Source organism: Lycium barbarum, chromosome 9 (assembly GCF_019175385.1).
Source record: "Lycium barbarum isolate Lr01 chromosome 9, ASM1917538v2, whole genome shotgun sequence".
NCBI classification, from domain to species: domain Eukaryota; kingdom Viridiplantae; phylum Streptophyta; class Magnoliopsida; order Solanales; family Solanaceae; genus Lycium; species Lycium barbarum.
Genome location: NC_083345.1, coordinates 117733371 through 117757711, shown reverse-complemented (window position 1 = coordinate 117757711; position 24341 = coordinate 117733371). Strand labels below are relative to the sequence as shown.

At 37.1% G+C, this 24341-nt stretch overlaps 1 protein-coding gene across 1 annotated transcript; it reads right to left on the bottom strand.

Moving 5' to 3' along the window:
* LOC132609607 (ankyrin repeat-containing protein At2g01680-like) lies at positions 1-24139 on the bottom strand. The gene is made up of 3 exons (XM_060323670.1): positions 23518-24139; positions 21758-22112; positions 1-621 (listed from the first exon to the last, which is right to left on the bottom strand). Exons 1-3 carry the CDS (start codon positions 24091-24093, stop codon positions 245-247), a joined length of 1308 nt encoding a protein of 435 aa, XP_060179653.1. The 5' UTR covers positions 24094-24139; the 3' UTR covers positions 1-244.
* Between the last annotated feature and the right edge of the window lie 202 nt (positions 24140-24341).

The window sequence follows — 24341 nt, the reverse complement described above, 5'->3', positions numbered from 1 at the left end:
AAGAGATCTTCTATATATATAACTTAAATCTGTCAACCAATATATTACTATTCAAAGAGGTCTAAAACTCAAATATTTTAAAATAAGTACCTAGACTGTAAGAGTACTAATACAATCATGGAGATCATGAATCCTCAGATAAATTAGATAGAGTTTTTTACTTGTTCACACTAGCTAGGACATTAATATTACACTAGCTGGAATTCATTAATTACTCTTCTTGGCAATAAATTTCTTCAGCTTTCTAACAGCCTTCAGGCCCTTCACCATCAAACGGATTGTATGGATAATGAATAGGAAGGCCATCAATCCCATCCATACAATTAGTGAGCATACTATGACATTCTGACCATTGTTTATGCTTTCCTCGGCAAAGGCTCTGACAGATGTAAGGTAAGTGTATGTGGTTGCAGAGATGGCAATCCACATGATAAACTTCAATATCCACATGAAACCTCTCTTCCTTAGGCAAGCCACTTATCAACAGTAATATGATGCTCAAAGATGCTATAAACCCAAATGTATTGGGCACTATATAATCGTCATACATCGAGGGTGGGATCTTTGCTCCCGCTGATGAATATACTGTAGGACTCGGACTAGGTGATTCTATTGCAGTATCTGTAGAAAATATTATCATGTATCAACAACATTGACAATAGAGTAAGAACAGGGAAGCGTATGTAGAGCTCGAGATTAATGTAGTTTAGCTTCATATCTTTTGTAATCGGAGATGTATATAAAATTACGTTTACATAGCTGAAGTAGGTTAGTGTCATACACAGTTTTTAGCATATTGAAGTGTGTGACCATCTCATCTAAGAGCTTAAGTAGTTAGATAGTACACACTTTTATTTACTTAATTATATGCTCGACACGCCCCTCACGTGTGTGCCTGATTTTTTTTTTTCACCGACCAAGGACGTCAAATTTCTTTTTGATAATGAGTTACACAGAGATTGAATCCCAGGCCCTTTACCTTACAATAAACAAACTTTTAATTACTTACTTAATTTTATCCTCAACATAGCCCAACTTTCCGCACTTTCTTTTCTAACTTTCTCTCGATTCTTTTTGGTCTATAAGTACAAAATTTTACAAGGCGTATTGATTTAGTTGGCAGAGCCACTTGAGTTATTTTCTTAAGATCAGAACCCCTGTTTCTTTTCTCTTTATTTTTGGTGGAAAACAATGCTAAATTTGGGCTTAGCAAACACGCGGGGTTTCTATATAATTTTAGAAACTTATAACAGTCAGACTTCTCTATAACGACATCTGCATATAATAGTACCTCTCTATTTGGTCAAGATTGAAAGAGCATTGAAGCTACTCTTGCCATTCAAGAGCCACAATTTGAAGGTTTCGACTGAAGAACAGTTCCAGGTTTTTGAAGCTCTAACTTATTCCTACTCTCATTTTATTCAAATTCAAATATTTTTTAAAAATCTTATTTGTTATTTTCTAAATATACAGTCATGTCAACGCCCTATTTTATTCTTATTATGATTTTATTCGAGTTCAATATGTTGTTTCTCTTGCCTTATTTTTTGATTTTTCTGGGTTTACAGTCATGGCGAAGCCCTAATTTATTCTTATTCTGATTTTTTTTTTTTGAGTTCCATATTGTCTTGCATGATATTTGATTTTTCTAAGTTTACTGTCATAGTGTTGAAAAGACGACGTGCCATATCACTTTGGAAAGTATATTACAGACCTTCTACTTCAAAAACAGGGTAAGAACAAAGATTGTTGACCTAGATGAAGTTGAAACCCTATGCAATCGACTAGACGAGTTAATTAATAGATGAAATGTAGAAGAGGCGGACTCCATGTCTATTGATACAATTGAACAGATTGATGCATTTCCAGAATGCACCTAAGAAGAAGAGGCAATTCTGGTATTAGAGAACAGGAAGACAACAAAAGAGGAATTTCTAGTGGAATAGAATAGGAACGCGGCAAAGGCGAGGCTACGGAAGATGACGAGGAAAATAGTGATCGTCTATCCGTTCCTGAAAATGTTAAGTCCGTGGAAGTAGAAAGTGAAAAGGCTCGAATTGGTCTATGGCTACTTGAAGGAGTTGATTTCCCTTCCAGGATCGAGTGAGGTCTATTGAAATTATGGTTTTCTTTCAAAGATGAACTGCAAAAATGTTAACCTTTAATTTATTTCCGAACAAATTTTTTTTCCACTTCTTGGACCCGCCGTAAACTGAGATCAATTCAATGGACATTTAGTTGATTTGCTTCTTCAATATTAAATAAAGTATCAAAAGAAAAGCATGAGATGTAGTTCTTGATTAGGGATATGCCATTTTTTTGGCTAAGGGAGTTTGCATTGGTCACTAGACTAAATTGCGAGGCCTTTCCTAGTGAAGATGAGTTGAATAAGGTCGATAAAAAGGTGATAATTTCTATATTAATGTTAAATCAGATTAGAAGTAGGTTAATCAGGATGTGCTCATAAATTTACTGGATAACAAGGAATTTTCCAGGGAAGAGAAGCTGTTGAACAAGGTGATCATCAAGAATAAGTATCCAATACCGCACATTGATGATTTGTTTGACCAGCTTTAGGGTGCTTCCCTCTTTTCCAAGATTGACTTAAGATCCTGCTATCACCAGCTGAAGATTAGGGCTGAGGATGTTCCTAAGAAAACTTTCCGAACACGACATGGGCATTATGAGTTCGTGGATATCTCATTTGTGTTACCTAACGCCCTAATAGCCTTCATGGATTTGATGAATGGTGTTTTTAGACTGTACTTGGATTCCTTCGTGTTTATCTTCATTAATGATATCTTTATATACTCTCGTAGTGGAGCGGAGCACGATCGGCATTTGAGGATTGTGCTTGAGATCTTGAAGGAGAAGAAGCTTTATGCTAAATTCTCGAAGTGTGAGTTTTAGCTCAGTTTTGTGGCCTTTTAAGGACATGTGGTGACTAAGGATGGGTCATGGTAGATTTAAGAAGATTGAGGCAGTTCGTGATTGGGTCAGGCCTACTTCAATTACCGACATTTAGAGTTTTGTTGGCTTCGCTAGTTATTATCGGCGATTTGTAGAGGGATTTTCATCTATTGCGTCTCCTTTGACCAGATTGACTAAGAAAAATGTACTCTTTCAGTGGTCGGATGAGTGTGAGGCGAGCTTTTAAAAGCTCAAGACTTTGTTGACTATAACTCTAATTTTGACTCTTCCCGTGAAGGGAGAGGGCTTTATTGTGTGTGTCCATGTAGAAAGGGAATGTGATAACTTATGCTTCAAGGCAGTTGAAGGTGCATGAGAAGAACTACCCAACTTATGAATTGTTTTTGGCGACAGTAGTATTTGCATTGAAGATTTGGAGGCACTACTTGTATAGTGTGTTTGTGAGGTATTTACTGATCATAAGAGTCTTTAACACATTCTCAAACAGAGGGATCTCAATATGAGATAGCAGAGGTGGTTAGAGATGCTTAAGGACTATGACATGTCAATTCTTTATCATTTGGGCAAGGCCTATGTAGTGGCGGATGCCTTGAGTTGCAAGGCGGTGTGGGTAGCCTAGTATGTTTACAAGTTAGAGAGTGACCTTTGGCTATGTATGGGCAGTCGGCTAATAGATTAGTGAGACTTGATATTTTTGAACCTGGTAAGGTTATGGCTTGAATGGAGGCGCGGTCTTCCTTAATGGAGCATATTAGAGCCCAACAATTTGAAGATGCAAAGTTGTGCAAAATTCGTGATAAGAAAAGGAAAGGCAAGAGAGGAAATTCTTGATGAAGAGGGGGTTTGAAGGATCAAGGGTCGCATATGTGTTCCCTAGGTGGGTGATTTAACTAGATTGATCATGGAGGAGGCTCACAATTCTAGGTACTCTATTCATTCGGGAGCTACAAAGATGTATTAGAATTTGAAGCAACATTATTGGTGGTGTAGTATGAGGAGAGATATCGCAGGATTTGTGGCTAAGTGTTTGAATTGTCAACAAGTGAAGTATGAGCACCAAAAGTTAGGTGGAATTACTCAAAGGATGCCTATACTTGAGTGGAGATGGAAGTGGATTACTATGGAATTTGTGGTAGGGTTACCTAGGACTTTGGGTAAGTTTGGTGCTATTTGGGTGATTGTGGACCGTTTGACGAAGTCGGCTCATTTTCTACCTGTTCAGATTAATTACAATTAAGAGAAGTTGGCCAGAATCTACATCCGAGAGATAGTTCGTTTGCATGGTGTGCCTATATCTATCATTTCGGATCGAGGCACTCAGTTTACATCTCATTTCTGTAGATCTATGCAGAAAGAGTTGGGTACTCGGGTGGAGCTTAGCATAACGTTTCACCCTCAGACTGATGGTTACTTAGACTGGACTATTCGGGTCTTTGAGGATATGTTACGAGCCTGTGTGATTGACTTTGGTAGTCATTGGGATCAGTTTTTGCCTTTGGTAGAGTTTGCTTCCAACAATAGTTATCATTCTAGCATTGAGACGGCACCATTTGAGGCATTTTATGGTAGAAGATGTCGTTCTCCAGTTGGGTGGCTTGATGCATTCGAGGTTAGTCCTTGGGGTACAGATTTGCTTTGTGTTGCTTTTGACCAGGTCAAGTTGATTCACGGGATACTTCTGAGGCTCAGCGTAGACAAAAAAGTTATATGGATCGAATGGTCCGTGACTTAGAGTTCATGGTTGGTGAGCGGGTATTGCTGAAGGTTTCACCCATGAAGAGTGTGATGAGGTTTGGGAAGAAGGAAAAGTTGAGCCCTAGGTATGTACATTGGTCCGTTTAAGATTGTTTAGCACATTGGGAAGGTAGCTTTGCCTCTTAGTTTATTAGGTGTTCACCATATGTTTCATATTTCTATGCTTGAGAAGTATCATTCTGATGGTTCTTATGTGACTTAGTGGGATTCGGTGTTGCTTGATCAGAATTTGACTTATGAGGAGGAGCCGGTTACTATTTTGGATAGGCAGATCCGAAAGTTGAGGTCCAAAGAGATTGATTCAGTGAAACTTTAGTGGAGGCACCGTCCAATTGGATGAGTTTTGAGTGTTAGGTTGAAGTTTGAAAGTTGCATGATTTTTCCGGTGTTTGGTGTTTCCCACCCGTGAGATTGGGATCGCACCTGCGAGGCAGCACTTGCGCGTGGTGGGTTGCAGGTGTGAAGGGAGGTGTCTTAGGCTATGGTCGCACCTGCAAAGTGAAGGCCGCAGGAGTGGCGCTGTGCCTGCGGACCTGAGCAAATTAATGAAGCGCTGGTGCGAGAAATTGAGCGCACCTGCAGAGATCGCTAATCAGAAACCTATTTTATTTCCCCAATTCGAGTTTAGCCATTTCATTCACATATTTGAGAGCTCGGTTTAAGGTGATTTTGGGAGAAATTGCAAGGTTCATTGATTGGGTACTTTCCTAAACCTTCCTTTTAGATTATATCATGGATTAGTAAGGATTTTCATGTTAGAAATCATTAATTATGGCTGGGAAATCGGGGGTTTATAAACCCTAAGTCAAAAATAAGGAATCATGATTAGATCATGGAATTGATGTTGGATTGAGTTGATTTTTGGTATTTAGACATCATAGCTGATGGGTAAACTAATTTTGGGTTAAATTTCTCGTTTTTCCCTTTGAGGCTCGGAATCCTATTTTGGGTGACTTTTTGGGTTCAGATTTAAAGTATAGCAATATGGGTATCATTAGTGTCATATTCTTACCTAGATCCCATATTTGAACAGATTGGGATCATTTTAAGGCTCTATGGAAGGGCAAGGCTTCGTTGTGACTATCGGACTCCAAATTCAGGCAAGTTCAGATCTTGACCTCATTTTAAGGCAATTTGGTTGGTTTAATTGGACTAATAAAAGGGGATAATGAGATAACTAAAGGGGGTCCCGATACTTGTGAGGTGACGAACACTTATATTGGGTACCAGTGCCATGATATGGGTGTTTGTATATTTTCAATTGTATAGTCCGGTCTGAATGCCATGCTTTGGGCATTAGCTGATAGCATAAATTGATTGGTTCCCGTGATTAGGATATGAGGTCCCTTATTTATTATTCCTATGCTTATTACCTATCTTATTTGTGATTCATGTGGTCTTATAACTCATAATTACTCGTTTAAAAGTGGAAAAGAGGCTAAAGATTGAGTCTTTATTGTTTGGCATTGATTGCTTGTTGTGTGCATGCCATATTTATGCTTTTATATGGTATCTCATGCATATTACACTTGAGGATACATATGTTGGGTCCGAGGGGAAATGATTCTAGACGGTTGACGCGAGTATATGGCCCGATAGGCCGAGTGATATGATTGATATGAGTCCGATTGGCTAGTGACAGGTAATGTAAGCTAGGTAATGTAATATGATTGAGAGATAACTATGGCGAAGAAACCCGAAGGGAAATGATTTCGGGCGGTATATGGATCTCGCGAGTCCCCCATGGGTCGCGCTCCTATTAAAGGAGCTTGTGTGTACCTAAGATGGAAAGCCTTTGCATTACATATCACTCGCATTTCTTACCATTTTCTTATACATGTGTTTTGTTGTTGTGTTAAGCTGATATTGAATCCATTGGCTGCATGATTCGGATTATTGGACTGTACTTAAGGGTTTAGATGCTATAACCTAGGCTTATAACTTATGATTTTAGAGATTGCATTGGCTATTATGATCATTATGATGAACTTACCGTGGTTAGGTGTAGAAGTAGTATTCGGAAGACCAACACTCATCTCTGTGTTAAGTTAGGGTCAGTTGACGATGTTGCCCGAGTACACGTTCCCGTACTCACTCTAAACTTCCTGTACCTTTTTGTGTGCAGATTTTATCCCTGGTTCGAGCACTACCCGTGAGTTCGCCGGCAATTGAGGACACCATCTCGAGAATTCGGGGTGGGATACAAGCAGATTTGTAGCATCGAATTCTCCTCTATCATTTACTTTCTGTCATTCCAGACAGTGTACTTAAGTATCATTTCAGACTTGTATCCGTATTTAGCAAGTTCTTGTACTAGTGACACCAGTCTTAGGGGATCGTACTTATTTTGGCATTTTATTATTATAAAGGCTTTAAGACTTGAAATTGACTTGTATGATTTATTTCTGCACTTATTTCCGTAATAAATTGCTTTAATTGGGTTGTGGATGGCTTATTGACTCGAGTGAGTCAGTACTGTCACGTCTCACAGATTGGGTCATGACAAGAATCTTATGTCTTATGACGACGAGAAGGTGAATGAGGAAATCAATTCATTAAGGAGAAAAGATTTAGAAAATCCCACAGAGATCAATATGCTAGGAGAGGCCCGCCCATGACGTCTCGCTAGAGCAGCATAGAAGAATCATGTGACTTTTGGAAATCTTGGAGACCATCCTAGAAATGGAAGAACATATGGATAAGGTTCATACAGAGGTAGTGGATTTTGTAAGGAGTGTGGTGAGGGGACGAATGAAATTCTAGATAGACTGATATCAATTGATAAATCATTGTTTCAGCATTAAAAATCCATCAAACCACAAGTTAATGGAACTCTTGCCTCTTTAGATGTCGATCATGGCGATACTCCTATGGTTGCTGATCCCATTGAGATTCAAGATGAGGCAACGGCTAAGAATTAGGGTGGGGTTGCTTAGTTGTTGTTTTAGTTGAGAATAATTTAGAACTTTAACTTTATTGTTCAGTGGAATTACATCATTGTTAATTATGTTTTGGAATCAGTTATGCATGTTTAGATCTATGTGCATATTTGGTTAGACTTTTCACTTGCGACAATTATAAATTAGGTATAGACGTGATAAATATTATAATGGACCGGAAGGAACATTTATGTATACTATTTGAACTCTTATTATAGAATGAAGGCATTAATTAAAAGTAAAGACCAAAAAGGGCAATGTTTATGTATACGCCATTTGGACTTAAAATCAAAGACAAAAGGCCAATGTTTATGTATAGACCATTTGAACTATTATTACATATAGAAGACATTCGTTAAAAGCAAATACAAAAGGGCAACTTTTATGTATAGACCATTTGAACTCTTATTATAGACATAAGACATTCATTAAAAGCTAAGATAAAATGGAAATATTTATGTATAGACCAACCACAAATTCAGACTATAGGTGGTTCTCTTGTGGCCAAATTGCTTGTGGGTGGAGAATTTATTTCTCCTCTTGTTTGATTTCAGTTCCTCCATGGTTAATTGGTTGTACCGCTTAGTGTACCTTCGGCCTTTTTTGGAATGTATTTTGGTGGGGAAATTTGTATGCCCCGCAACTTCGGAGGAATCACACACTATCCTTCAGGAGGAATTGGGATAATATCACATTCGTATGATTTGTAGTGTGGATATGTGGTGTTCCATGGAGAAGAGTAGTTATAAACTGTCTCTAAAATCACGGACATGCTTTCTCTGCATGTGGGGGCGGGATCTTGTCAATGTAGAGAACTCTACAGGAACATGAAATACTTTATTGCAGTAGATAAATTGCTGGAAACACCAGCACTATTTTCCAAAGCATCTATATGAACATTATGTCCATGAAATTCATGAAATCAGTGCTCATTGAACACTTTCCAAGACCATCAAGTCCTGGAATGTTCATCAATGCAGTGAGGCGGCCCTTGATGGATTTGGACTTCCATCGGACCTCTTGTACACACTTACATAAAAGAGGCCTGGAACCATCCTTACCAAAATCAAGAAGATATAGGCGCACCTCACTACTAAAAAAACGGGTTTTTTCGACCGCATATTTTCGATCTCATTTTTTGGTCGAAAAAAAATCGACCACATGAGGTCGAAATTTTCAGAATTTAATTTTTTTTTAATTTTTTTTTGGACTTCGACCTCATGAGGTCGAAATTTTCAGATTTTTTTTTTATTATTATTTTTTTGGATTTCGACCTCATGAGGTCGAAACCTATTTTTGTACAAATAATAAATGATAAAAAATATTTTTTAAAATTAAATTATATAAATAAAATAACTAATTAAAAAAAGAAGAAACACATTTCGACCGCACGCGATCGAAATCCAAAAACCTGCAACAGTTATATACTCCCCCAAATTAAACTTCAATCGTGCTAATTACCAAAAGAACTTCAGCAGACCCTACGCCATTTCCACAGTACGTACTCCATTTCCACCAATTACCAAAAGCTAATTAAATTAAAACTCCCACCCCACCAGACCCTACGCCGCCGCCGACACTCCACCCCCACCACACCCCTCCCCGCCACTAACGCCCCAACCCCACTGTAAGTTTTTTTTTGTTTTTATTTAGTTATTTTCTCTTTTCCCCAAAATATCCATGCGGGTTTCTTAGTTTGTCCCTCATTGCTTAAAGCTTGATGCCTAGATAACCAGGATTTTGCTTTTTATATGTGGGTTTAGCAGCTTGTGTGGGTTTAGCAGCTTTTTATATGTGGGTTTAAATTTTATGGCCAACTTGTGTGATTAATGACTATTTGATGAGTTTCTTTTCCTATCTGTCCTTATGAGGTTGAAGATATTGATAATTTTGACCTCATAAGGTTGAAATTGTACCCACAAATTAGAATTAGATCGTAGGAGGTCGAAAACCTGGGCAACATTTTGAATTTCGACCTCATGAGGTCTAAATCTGGCAACAATATTGCTAATTGGAGGAATCTTATAAGCTTACATGTTCTCTTAGGTGAATATTCAGTAACCGCTGGACATTAGCGTTGTAATTTCCCATCATAAATCTGTACTCTATTCATAAGAAACAAAGGCTTAGCTTATAAAAAGAGGAAATGATGCTTACATTGCTTATTGTACACTAGCTTTTTGGCACATACTGTACACGACTTCTTTGTCTTTTTTCGAGCAACTCATATGAGCTTCTATGAATGTGTCAAGAGATTTGTTTGTTTAAGCAATTAGTTAAATGGTGCTTAGCTTGAATGTGAATTCTTCATTCTTCTCTTATCTTTTGTTGCTAATTATGATGCCCTTTTTGAGAATTATGGTAATTATGGTTGGTGATTCTTTTACTAATAACATATAAACTAAGTATTAGTTTAACAAGTTCAAACATTGTGCTATTTGTGTAGATGGATTCTCGTAGGTGGATGTACAATAGATCTTATGATGATCCATTAGGGATGAGGGATGAATTTATAGCCGGTGTCTATGCTTTTGTTGAATACGCAAAGTCACTTGAGGATTTTATAGTTCATGGTGTGGTTAGGTGTCCTTGTGCTAAATGTGAATGTATGAATTACGAGACCCCAGAGCTTGTTACGCTTCATCTGTACGAAAAAGGCTTTAAAAGTAATTATACAGTGTGGACTAGTCACGGGGAAACACACAACAATTTTGTTAGATCTCAGAACTTTGAAGTCGGTGAAAGTAGCAGGAGGGTAGAACGTAATGTCCAAAATTCCAGAATGCACGACATGGTTCAGGATGCATATGGCATGCATTCGGAATTTGAATCTGGTGGCCATGTTGAAGAAGCTCCCAATGAAGAGGCCAAACGTTTTTATGCAAAGTTAAATAAAGCTAGCCAGCCCTTAAAGGATGGGAGTCCGCACTCTCAGTTGTCTGTCGCCGTTAGATTGTTGAGTATCAAAGCAGATAACAATATTTCTGAAGGGGCAATGGATTCTTTTATTGACCTCATGCATGAATTAGTTGACTCCACTCTAGAGATACCCGATAATTACTATAAGGCAAAGACATTGGTGTCCAAGTTGGGACTGTCGTCGGTCAGAATTGATTGTTGTGAAAATGGTTGCATGTTATACTATAAGGACGATGTCGGTCTAGAATCTTGTAAGTTTTGTGGTAGTAATCGGTTTAAGCAGACTCGCAGTGGGAAGAGAGTTGCTGTTAAGGCGATGCATTATTTACCACTTATACCAAGGTTAAAGAGGTTGTATGCCTCTAATAGTTCTGCCCCTCATATGAGATGGCACAGTGAAAATAGAAGGCCACCGGGTGTTATGTGTCATCCATCTGATGGTGAGGCTTGGCAGCATTTTGATAGAACCTATCCAGACTTTGCAGTTGAACCACGTAACGTCAGGTTGGGTTTATGTTCAGATGGATTCACTCCGCATTCTATTTCTGCTGCTCCGTATTCTTGCTGGCCCGTGTTCATAACCCCGTATAATCTTCCTCCTGAGATGTGTATGACTAGTCCATATATATATTCCTTAACTGCATTATTCCTGGCCCTCGTAATCCAAAAGTTTTGATTGATGTGTACTTGCAACCACTGGTTGATGAACTGAAACAATTGTGGGCCGTAGGGGTTGAGACATATGAAATTTCGCGCAAGCAGAATTTTAATTTGAGGGCTGCTTTAATGTGGACTATTAATGATTTTCCTGCATACGGGATGTTGTCCGGGTGGATGACAGCCGGAAAGTTAGCATGTCCTTACTGCATGGAGAATACTAAGTCTTTCACTTTAAAAAACGGCAAAAAAAATTCATGGTTTGATTGTCACCGTCGGTTCTTGCCGATGGATCACCCCTTTAGGAGAATGAAAAATGCATTCAAGAAGAATACAATTGAACAAGACTGTCCACCTCCAATATTGTCTGGTGAGGATATCTGGGAGAGAGTTCAGAACCTCCCAAAGGTTACTGAAGAAGAACCGTACAGGTTTGAAGGGTATGGGGTTTACCATAACTGGACAAAACAGAGCATATTTTGGGAGTTGCCATATTGGAAGGATAATCTTCTTCGACATAATCTTGATGTCATGCACATTGAAAAAAATTACTTTGATAATTTGTTTAACACAGTGATGGATGTAAAGGACAAGACCAAAGATAATGTTAAGGCTAGAATGGACTTGCCTGAGTATTGTCGACGAAAAGAGTTAGAGTTGCAGCTGAAACAAAACAGGTTATTCAAGCCTAAGGCTAGCTATTCTTTCACAACTGAGCAGAAGCGTAAGATTTGTGAGTGGGTCCGGGACTTGAAGATGCCAGATGGGCATGCATCAAATTTTAGAACACGAGTTGTTTTGGACCAAGGGAGGACACAAGGGATGAAAAGTCATGACTGCCACGTTTTCATGGAAACATTACTCCCAATTGCATTTAGTGGCTTGCCTGAACGAATCTGGAAACCTATGACAGAAATTAGTTTGTTCTTCAAAGACTTGTGTTCCAGTACGTTGAGGGAAGATAACCTTTGTCGGATGGATTATAATATTCCTGTTATCACAAACAAGTTGGAGAGGATTCTTCCTCCAGGGTTCTTTGATGTGATGGAACATGTTGCCGTTCACCTTGTATACGAAGCCCGACTCGGAGGCCCAGTACAATATAGGTGGATGTATCCTTTCGAGAGGTATTGACTAACTTTTTATTCCTATGTAATCATTTTTTTTATTCATACATAACACAATAGAAATGCAGGTGTATTGGTAAGTTAAAAAGGGCTATCAAACAGAAATCGAAAGTGGAAGGCTCAATGTGCGAAGTTTACCTTGCCAAGGAAACATCCCATTTCTGTTCTTACTACTTTGGGAACGATGTGGCTTGTTTGAGAAACAGGCCTAATCGACACTATGATGGGGGTGTGAATAATTCTTTACCGGAGCCGATATCGATCTTTAATCGACCAGGTGATGGGTCAAAAAAACGTGTCAGACAATTGAATCAGATGGAGGATAAATCGGCATCCACACATATCTTGTTAAATTGCCCAGAAGTTCAACCTTATTATGAGTAAGTTGAAAAGAAATTGCATAAACTATTCATTTAAAATGTAATAGCAACTAACCTAATACCACTTTGTTGCACAGTCTTTTTGTGGAGATACATGGCCAAGAAAAAGTGTACGACCAATTTGCAACGTGGTTTAACAATTACGTAAGTTTTATAATTTTCTAACACAAAGCTACCATAATTACAAAATTTAAAGTTTTGAAATCTACTATTTCTAACTTTCTATTTCTTAACTGTTGATAGGTTCACAATACACCTTGTGGTTTTTATGAACAATTTTTGAAGGACTTATCTTGGGGACCCATTGGTACCGATTGTATGGATAAATATGTGGTTAATGGTTTCAAATTTAATACCCAAGAATGTGCTAACCATATGAAAACTAATAACAGTGGTGTGTGGGTTAAAGGTGCTGATGGTGTTGATTTTTTTGGTGTAATCGAAGAGATTTTAGAATTACAGTATTCTGGTTGGCCAAGAAAAAAAATTGTTTTGTTTCGGTGCAACTGGTTTGATCCAACCCCAAAAAGAGGTACGAGGGTACTGAAAGATTCTAATATCATTGAAGTAAAACACACGCGGAGGTATGCAGCTTATGATCCTTTCATCATTGCACACACCGCTAAGCAGGTGTACTATGTCCCTTATCCATTGCGACCAGATAAGTCAGAGTGGTGGGTGGTTATTAAAACCAAGCCTATTGGTCGTGTGGAAGTTGAGAATGACCTGCCTGCTGCCTTTCAGAATGACGACACAACACACATTAACCAAATAGTTGACCCTGAGTTAGAAACTGAACTGGAGCATGCAGAACATATGTTAGAAGAAATCGACGTAGAAGAAATTAATAAAGTTGTAGAAGAAAATGCTGAAATTGCTGAAAATGAAACAACCGACGAGGATGAATGGTCAGACGTGGAAGAAAGTGATGAAAATTAGCATGTTTTTCATTTTAGAACTATTAAATATGTGTCGTTTTATTTAGTTGATTAATGGAAGACCTATTAGTATTCTAATACTTAAGCTTCCATTTGTATTACAAGTTATGCTTGTTGTGTACTGCTGATAATTTTATGCAATCACGAGTTATTGTTGTTGTGTATTGTTTGATAATTTTATGCAGAAGCAGCTGATTTGTAACTAATACAGTTGGTATACAAATTACACTATTCTGCTCTTCTCTATACTTGTATGTCTGTCTAGTTCACCATTTTTTCTAACCATTTTTTTTATTTTGTAGATGGCGGGTGATAATAAGGGTAAAGGTATTGCTAAAGCCCCAAAAAAGTCAAAAAAGAAGCCTCCATTTATACCACCAGAGGGCCTAGTGCCCGGAACCCTTAGGATTCCTGGCAGAGATCGATCTCCACTCCCGTGTATCTCACCACGTGGCCCTCCATTGCAACATTATGAGGACTTCAATGGGTTGGCATGGAGTCAGCCGACCAGTCATGTGACAGCACGCCCATTTTTTTGGCCTCAGGGCCAAACAGAACCACAACAAAGATCTCAGTCGCCTGGCACACCACGCACTATCTCACATGGCCTCCCTGATTATTATCATGTATCACAGCGAGCGGGTATGAGCGGTACCCCGACTGCTACACCCAGCCCGACTGTATCACAGCCATCGACCTCATATAACCCAAATGTTGTGACTGCGGAGCCTCGAGAAAGTAGCTCTGATTCTGATGAAGAACCTCCCCGACCAGGAGACATTGAGACAGTTGATGGGTCTGGTCGTCTTATAATCAAGCCAGTTGGATACGGGTAAATATATTGAATTTTCTTAAGTTATTTACTTTATTCTAAAACGTTTAAGGTATTATTTAAATTAATTCTTTGGTTTGGATGCAGCTTCTATCCATGCAAAGCAACTAAAAGGGTTTCACAGTCAGTCAAATCACTCTATAGAGGCGCCATTTCGTCTTGGGGCAAGGTGCCGGTGGATCTGAAGAAGCAGTTGTTTCTAGAATTCAGGGTATTTATTATTTGTAGTAAAATAATATAACTATTTGTTGATTGTTTATGGAATGTTCCATATATATATTAATGAAAATATTTTAATTTCATTGCAGACAAAGTGTTTTTGGAACCCGGAACATGAGACACTAGTAGCGCAAAATTTCGAGAAAAAGGCGGGGAATATACTTAAGCATGCGTTACGTAGAGCCCGTCAAAAAGTCCTGCAGCCTAAGTGGATCCGTGATGATAACTGGAAGAAACTGCTGCACTTCTGGGCAACTGATCCGACGTTTTTAAAGCAAAGCGAAAATGGGAAGAAGGCCAGGGCCTCAGATAAGGGTGGATTTCGACACACTAGTGGGGCCACCAGCCATGAGGACGTTAGGATGAAGCTGGTATGCAAGCCTATTTAGCTTTCATTGTCTATTGTTCAATTTTATCTTTCCATTGCTTTCATTGTCTATTGCTATTTTTTTGCTGGTTTCAAACAGTTTGCAACTGTTTTTCTGCTGGTTTACCAGCTTCAATAACCTGGTTGTTCTATTGCTTTGCTGATTTTTTTTTTGGCTGTTTTCTGCTGCTGTTTTTTCTGCTGTTTTTCTGTTGTTTTTTTCTGTTTTGGACTGTTATTTTTCTGCTGTTTTTTTGTTGTTTTTCTGCTGTTTTTTCGCTGTTTTGGACTGCTGTTTTTTGCTGTTTTTCTGCTGTTTTGTGCTGTGTTTCTGCTGTTTTGGACTGCTGTTTTTTGCTATTTTTTCGCTGTTTTGGACTGTTGTTTTGCTGCTGGTTTTTGTTGTTTTTCTGCTATTTTGGACTGCTGTTTTTCTGCTGTTTTGGACTGCTGTTTTTTCTGTTTTTTCACTGTTTTGGACTGCTGTTTTTTGCTGTTTTTCTGCTGTTTTGGATTGCTGTTTTTTGCTATTTTTTCGCTGTTTTGGACTGCTTTTTTGCTGCTGTTTTTTGTTGTTTTTCAGCTGTTTTGGACTGCTGTTTTTCACTGTTTTGGACTGCTGTTTTTTGCTTTTTTTCTGTTGTTTTGGACTGCTGTTTTGGACTGCTATTTTTTTGCTGAGTTTCGAACAGTGTGTCAGTTAGGCCTCGGGGATTTCACTACCGGATTTCAAATCCAGTCGTTAAAAACTTTTAATGACAGCTGAAAATCCAGTCGTTATACCTCCTTTTACCGACCAACTTTTCCTTTCGCTAATTGAAATTCCGATCATAAATATCTCTGGCGACAACAACAAATCCAGTCATTACAACTACTTTTGCCAACCAGATTTTGCCTTCTCTAACTGTTTCCTAACTTAACAACCAAAAAAAAAAGTAATAATCCTTTCAAATGCATTCAAACACTCTCATCCGAAAAGTATACAAAATGATCCAGTCATTTATAATTCTTCATGTATCGTTTGGTAAGTACATAGCGTATTTACAAAGCATAACCAGGTAACTTGGACAAACAGCCCCAAGTTCACAGTCTCCTAGTTACAAAAGCTATCTCCCTATTTCAAAGGACTACACAGATTATAGGGATAGATGTTAATTTCTTCCAATTGACTGGCTTGTCTAGGAAACAAAACACCTCTACCATGAACATCTGATCTGCTTGCTAAGAATTTCAGAATTTCTCTACTTGGAAAATTCTTTTATTCCTCTCTTGCCAAATGTAGTAAAAACTGGCTGCTAACGTCATTCTGAAAGCTTAAGCAACACAGGTTTTGCCCTTCATATGCATTAGAGCCCAGTTAAGTTCTTGCAATTCAAGCATTGCCTGGATACAACCTGCCAAGACAGTAGCTTTAGCCAAATGGTTAATTACAAAGAATTAAATCATTTCATTGAGAGAAAAAAAAGTATTCATCCAAATTGTACTGCATTATATTTGTCAAACACCTAACAATAAGAAAAAATTGAATTGTAACATGCACATTTGAGAATATCTTTTAAACAACCCCTAGAGATTAGGTTACTCGTTGCAAGAAATATATTGCTCAGGATGGAATAGTTGTATGTATCTTACAGTTCTCACTTCATCCACAGTAATTGGCTCTAAAAGTCAACAAATACAGCTCTATGCATATGTTTGACAACACCTATCTCGCGGAAGAACACAACGGAAATAATCATTTGTAGCACCAGTTAATGTATCACTGCAAGAATAAAACAAGATATTTAGGCATGTGAAATTCAGAATTAGAAGCAGGATTATCATAGATTTCAATAACCAAATCGCTCCAAAAAATTAAACCTTCTAGGAACTATTAAATGAGCAAATAGTTCAAGAGATGTCTCCATTCAGCCCTTGATTTCATTCAGGCAATTGGGAATAATAGAAAAAGTATCAATCCTTAGAACGAATCTAGAGTTCATTCAATAGTCTACACAATCTTTGAAGTTCCCATTACAATTATACTTGGCATACATGTTCTTAGTTTAAAAGGAAACTAAAACATTTTCTCTTACAAGTAACTAATCATGTTGATTTAATAGCAGATTAACAACACATAACTGGAATTAAACAACATGTTAAAGTGAAAACGGGGCTAGAATAAAACTAACTTAAACTAAATTAAAACCAAACTAATCTACATTAAAGTAGGAACACACAGAACTGAGAATGCAAGACAACAGTATTAAGAAGAGATATTTTTCTACTAAACTAATGTCCTAATCTACCTAATAATACAACAACTAAACCCAAATAAACACAAAATCATACTATGTACAGAAACAAATTAGGAGAAAAACAAAAATGCAAAAATGACGAGAAGATTACGTAATAAACTTGACCAAGAACTTATACTTTCGCATAAAAGATAACGACTAGATTCAAAGGAATAACACTGACCATTCTTGGGTGCAGTGAACTAGAGCTTTTAGGTCCCGGATCCACACTCAAAACACGACGAACCCGAACCCGCTTAGATTAACCAAAAGTTTCAAACAGAAAAGGTGAAATATAAAGCTTTAGAATGATATGGAGCAAACTTCAGTTTCTTTAATGAGAAAAGCTGAAAACTATGAAGTTTCTCAGTGCTGACAAGAAACTTAAAAAAACCATACTAGGAATATAGAAAATGACAATATGATGTGCTTTAGTTAAAACACAAACTAGTTAAAATTTAAGATTGAAAACACAAGACGTGTTTAATACAAGATGTTCAAAGCAAACATAGTAATATCTCCCATATTTCATTTTTACTTGTGGCTTGTTTGGATATGAAATTAGTTGTAAATCTTGATTTATTTGTAGACGCTCGAGAGGGGTCAGGAAGTACCTCAAGATGAAGTCTTCAAGATTACTCACACGAGGAAGGCGAAGAACGCCGATGGTACAGACCAATGGATTGAGCCTAGGGCTCACCAAACCTATGTAAGTCACTAACTAATAATAATAACTACGTTTGTTTGAACTAAATTTTCCTACTAACATTGCATCCTTCAATTTCAGACTGAGTTTCAACGACACAAGTTAGAATATTGTGCCAGTCAGCCAACCGGGACGTCGATGACCAACGAGATAATTGCTCAGCAGTGGATGGAGAAGATAGCTCCCCCGACAAGGTATGGGACAATTTATGGGATGCCTAATCGAGCATGTCGTCAATTTCCGTCGTTCCTTCAAGGCGTAGGTACTACTTCTGAAGGGGCAGTGGATCCTAAGGAGTATCAAGAAATGAAGCTGAAAGTTAGTCAACTAACAAGTACACTTAGTTCTACGGAGGCAAGGATGTTGCATATGCAGGCCCAAATTGACAGCTTACTCAACTCGGGGCCCTCTCATATTCCCCCGTATCCCGGGGATGCTCGTAGGTCACAACCCAGTAGACGACGTAGGTCACAAGACAATGTAGTTCATGCTCTTGTTGATGAGGATAGTGGGGAGGAATCGGATCATGTCTCTAACACCCAACGTTGACTTTTTTATTATATTTGTATACTTTTGGATTGCAATATTGCTATGTTTTCTTGGATATGTATATTTGTTTTATGATAGTTTTAATTCGAATTAGATGTACTTTTGAATGTGAATTAGATTGTAGGAAGTAGTTTATGGATGTTTAACTTTACGATGTTTAAGTGTTTGAATGTAGAAAGTAGTTTATAGTTGTTTAACTTTACGATGTTTAAGTGTTTGAATGTAGTTTTAAGGATATTTAGAAGTACGTACTTTAAATTGAAACTTGAGGTTGAATTTGATTTTAGAATGTGAAGTTTATGATTGTAGAAGTACTTTGATGAATTGGACGTGTTGATGAATTGTATTGTTGATTTGGTTGACCAGTGTGATTGGCAGGTGGGTTACTGTAAAACCAGTTGAATTCTGGATTTTTTTTCCAGATTTTTGACCTCATGAGGTCGAATAGTCACCCAGAAATGGTAACCAGAAATCATAATTTCGACCGCACGAGGTCGAAAATCTGGGCACAATTTTGAATTTCGACCTCATGAGGTTGAAATCTGGCAACAATATTGCTAAATTTCGACCTCAGGCGGTCGAAATTATGATTTTTTTATTATTATTTTTATTTTCTATCGTATTTCGACCACAGGAGGTCGAAAAATTTAAATAATATTTGCGTAAAATAATATTTTCGACCGCGTGCGGTCGAAATATTTTATTAATATTTAAATAAAAATAACTTTTTCGACCTCATGCGGTCGAATTTTTTTTTTAAAAACTTTAGGTAGAAAATTTATTTCGACCGCGTGTGGTCGAAAATTTTCGACCACGTGAGGTCGAAAAAAATTTCACCCTACCTGTTAACGACCATGCCTTGCGGTAGAAATTTTGGTCGAAATTTGGCCTTTTTCGACCGCGTGTGGTCGAAAAGTTTAGTCGAATTTCACTGTTTTTTTAGTAGTGCCTACACATCATTCTTGATGTACATAGGACCTATTTTTGCCCACTTGTTAATGATGATTATCTATCCCTCGAGTTTTATGAGTTTATTTGATGTGATTTTATATAAAGTTGGATTTTTTACATGATGAAATGTTCTAATTTGATCTTCATTAGGTTTTTGCTTGAAGGAACTCAAGGATGAACTTATGGAGATGCTTCGAGGTGAAAAGAGATAAAATGGTGAAAATCGAAAGTTGCTTCAAAGCTGGGGCATTGCACAGCCATCGCTCAACCCCGGCCATTTTGGAAAATGGTCGTTCAATAGAGCCCCATCGCCCCACCATCACCCACTTTGGCGATTTTTCTGAAAAGTTCAAACTTAAGGGCATTTTGGTCATTTGGCCGCGACGAGATATAAAAGCTGTAAGACCTATTTTCAAAGGGTGATCTTGGAGAGGTGTATGATAGAACTCTTGGGCAAGGAAGGAGCAATGTGAATTTGTTGATGGAAGTTTAAAACGATTGTTGAGATATTCTTGAGTAGTATAATTGAAGGAAGAAGTATTTCATGAATAGTTTCGACATGATTTAAGTTATTCTTGTGAAAATTCTCTTGAGTAATCGAAAGGGCCCTTCAATTATTTTCTTGAGTTATATGAGAATGATATTCAGAAGAAATCGTTCCTAAAATTTATTCTGTCAATAGATTCTTGCTATTCCCAGGACGTCCTTATTAGTTTATTTGATCGAACTTGAATTCATTCGAAAGAAGTTTCTCAAGTTCATGAATAATCTAAGTACTTATTGAATTCAAAAGAATCAATAAACCTTGCAGAAATCTTGCATATGCCCTTGTTTCTCTTATTAGTAAATACATATTTTGTATAACACTTATGTTTGATCCTTGTTTTTATTTACTTCTTCGATACCACTTGTGGTTTTAACCACCTCAATTATAAATATCATTTTTAATAGTATTGAGCGAGCTTCTTTTGAGATATTATTTGCACCAATCCCTGGAGAGATGATAATCTATCTATACTATCTTTGACTATAAAAGTGTTTAATTTAAGGTTGTATTTTGCATTCATCAGTTAAGAGCAGCACCAACTATGTAGCTAATGGACATGTCGTACCGCTTGGGATCTATATCACCGGACAGAATTATGCCGCGCACTAAATCTCTATAGGTGTAGTCATTATCCAATTCAATAGCTTGGGTTTTTTGTGGAGAAGTCCACCTCTAGGTCTATTTAGTGTGAGCCCACTCGACCACTATAATTACTAACTACTACCATTTTACCCTCGATAAATTTAATATAGTCTATAATATAATTTAGCCCAGCAGAAGAAACCAAAGATAGTCTATTATAAACCACAATCTATTATAAACCCAAGATGCAGATCGAAAAATCACCAAATAAAGTTATAAAGCTCACAAGAGTAATAATGCCCAAGTCAATAAACCTAGAAAGCACTAACCGAGTCTAACTTTTGAAAAGAGAGTGAAGAGCTCGATTTGGAGAGCTTCAGCGATCGATTTCTCAATGTCTAAAAAAACGTGGAAATGGGGAAGAGATGAGGGAGGAAAAATGTTGTTATGTTATTATTATTTTGGCTTTTTTATTTTTTATTTTTTATTACTTTTGACCAAATTACATTTTTTAAAACTTAGCACTGGTTTGGAAGGTCAAATAATTAGATTTGAGTTAATTAGCACTAATCCTAATAGGTGTCCATATACCTACATATTAAAACTGGGGGTCCTAATTTTCAAGTACTATCTTGGGAAGGGGAAAATGAAATATGTATTTTGTGTTCTCTCTCATCATGATGGGTTTTTCATTTTTTATTTTATTTTCTTACCCCTCCTTAGAGCTTCCTTCTTTTTGCTTATTCGGTGATTCAAACTCACAATTTTAGAATTGGAGGTGGAGGAAGCTTACCACTTGAGCAATTCTCTCTTGTCGTCATTGTGATGGTTAGTACTGTTGATTCATGAGACTCATAATGTCCAACGAAGCTCAAAAGAGAACTTATTAAAGGGAAGAATAAGCAAGAAGTAGAAGAAGGACATCTTTAAAGTTAGAGGAATTACTTGTAATATAGTTATAATACTACCAAACAAGTAGTCACGCTTTTGTAAACTTTTACGAAGAAATTCGATTAACTTGGTGTTAAAAGATACTTATAAAACAGAAATCATTTTAGTAGCTAAATTTAATTACTAAATACCTTTTGAATTCTCTTTCCAAATTTTTTCAGGAGGGGTGAGACCAGCTTGGAAAGACACGGTTGCAATAAGCGAAGCCACAATCATTAAAGTATTCTTATCCCTTTCTATCCAATCTGCTTTTTGTAATGGCTCCAATTTTTTTTTCTGTGATGTATATTTTGAAGATTCACTAATTTCGCTCCGGGAAGTATGATTGACTTCCTTTCGACGTTGCCCTGTAAATCGACTGGATTCTCCACTTTCAATGTGTTCAATGTCACCATGGACTTGAATTTGATCATCCATCTCTGTTAATCCGCATCCATCCAGTGCATTCAGATCAAATGCAGGGTGCCTCCTAAGAAACTCTATGGTCTGCACTCAAAAGTGTTAAACTTCAGTAGTGGATAGACGGTTGGTTTATTTACCAGCTTGTGCACCCTTGTCTAATTGATCCAGCCAGTGCTTACTACAACTTAGGTATATGATAAAAAATTACGTAATATTTTTATCTCCGCTGGGATTTGAACATTAGGATATCTAAGGTTTGCACCTTATACTTTGTTGACCACTAGACTAACAGGTGCGTCTTGATAGACATAACCTATACTCTCCTAAATCTTGAAATTGCTGAGCTACATGTTTTTTATGAGAAACACGAGACTCTTTATAATTGTAATATCTCCATGTTTGACTGTCCAAATAGTAACTATGACAATCTTTAAAAAAAAAAAAAAAAAAAAAGGAGAGAAAAACTTGGGGAAGAGAGAGGATGGTGGAATAAAGAAGTGAAAATTTCAGATTGCGTTAACATAATAATGAGTGAAAGATTAGGTGTATATAAAGGCTTAAGACATCTACCTCAATAAACGTAATGGTGGAATAAAGAAGTGAAAATATTAGAGCTAAAAGAGAGTGCAGTAGAAATTACCAAAAGTAGAACACAGATAAGCCTTTAATATTCCCTCCCATATTACTTGTCCACTTTCCTTTTTCTTTTAAAAAATCAAACTATACAAATTTTGATTAATATTTTGAGTTATATTTTTCACTACATTGATATGAGAAGAATTACAATTTATAATACTTTTCTTGTAGTTTTTGAATATCTAAATTATAATTTTAAATATTGAATTGATCTAATCCAATCTAACTCCACCGATTGGTCAAGTTGACTCTCAAAAAATAAAACAGGACAACTAATATGAGACGGGAGAGTAATAAAGAGTATAGGAGAGTTAAGAGGGGCTAAGTTGGTTATCTTGAATCATCCCTAGGCAACTATGAAGAGGGGTGGTTTTAGGTATTTATAACCAAGCCAATTCAAGAAAGCTTTTTTCCATAACCAAGTTTTTCATCTCAAATCTTCCTTCTCCTTTCAAAGCTTATCTTCTTTAGTTGAATCTTCCTACCTTATTTATCAATCTTAGGTTACCATTGAGTCGATCTCGCCAATTTATTTTTCGCTATTCTGTAGAGAGGCTAAATTGAAAAGTGACGTACATCAGAACTAGCATTCAACGTTTACTTCATTGGTCTTTAGCATGTATATTGATAGCTTGCAAGAGCATGATTGTAGGTTTAATAACTATTTCTGTATCCTAGTTTATGTGACATTCTTTTCTTTTTATTCAGTCTTAAAAAATAACACCTTTCTATATTTAGTGACAATGTGACACTCTTTTCTTTTTATTCAGTCTTAAAAAATAACACCTTTCTATATTTAGTGACAAATGAGATAGGAGGTCATCAATTGATTTCCAAAGGGACAATATCATACCTCAATTTGCTTATCAGCAACAGCCAAATGCAGAATGGTGTGGCCATCACTATCCTTTGCGTTCAAAAACGCATGATCAAATCCAATTTCCATCAGCACCTTGAGAGCCTCTAACTGATTATGCTTGACACACGAATGCAAAATGTTTTCCCCATTGTTCGTGATCATTCCTAGAGCTTCATCTGGTTTGATTTGTATAAGTTCTTTGATGACTTCAACTCGACCTTTGATGGCTGCAAGATGAAGAGGATTTCTACCATCGCGATCACGAGCCAGACACATTTCAGGCTTCACCACCAACAAATCTTTAACAATTTCTATGTGCCCTTTAACCGAAGCTATGTGAAGCGCTGATGAATTTTGGAAATCCAGTTCAGCAGCAAGATGTTGATTTCCGTTAAGAATTAACCTCACAAACTCAATATGCCCGCGCATTGCTGCGATGTGCAAGGGAGTTTCTTTAAAGCTTTTTAAGGTAAGTCTATCAAGAGCCAAAGCATCTTCTTGAAGTAATTCTTGTAAAACTCCAATATTACCTTCAATTGCAGCTTTGTAGAGTCTCTTCTCAATATCCATATTCTTTCTCTTTCTTTTTTCCCTCAATAGATTCTTGACAACCAACTTCAAAGAGATTGCGTTAACTTATAGGATTAACTTTTTTGTGCTTCTTTGTTGAAGACTTCAAGTCTTCGTCAACGTGCTCGATTAATTTATAGGGTCTTTTTTTAATCAAAAGTAATGGCAGTAAAAGCATGGTGACAAAGTGATTCCCATTATTGCTATCAGAACGAAATAAGAAGAACTTTTCGTCGACAAATAAAATT

What these genes read in the sequence shown, in the direction of transcription:
- LOC132609607 (XM_060323670.1), bottom strand. Translation starts at nt 24,093, where the DNA reads ATGGATATTGAGAAGAGACTCTACAAAGCTGCAATTGAAGGTAATATT. An exon ending in TTGCTGATAAGCAAATTGAG is followed by an intron (nt 22,113 to 23,517) that starts GTATGATATTGT and finishes TTTTGAGTGCAG; the next exon opens with ACCATAGAGTTTCTTAGGAG. An exon ending in TTGGAAAGAGAATTCAAAAG is followed by an intron (nt 622 to 21,757) that starts GTATTTAGTAAT and finishes TATTTTCTACAG; the next exon opens with ATACTGCAATAGAATCACCT.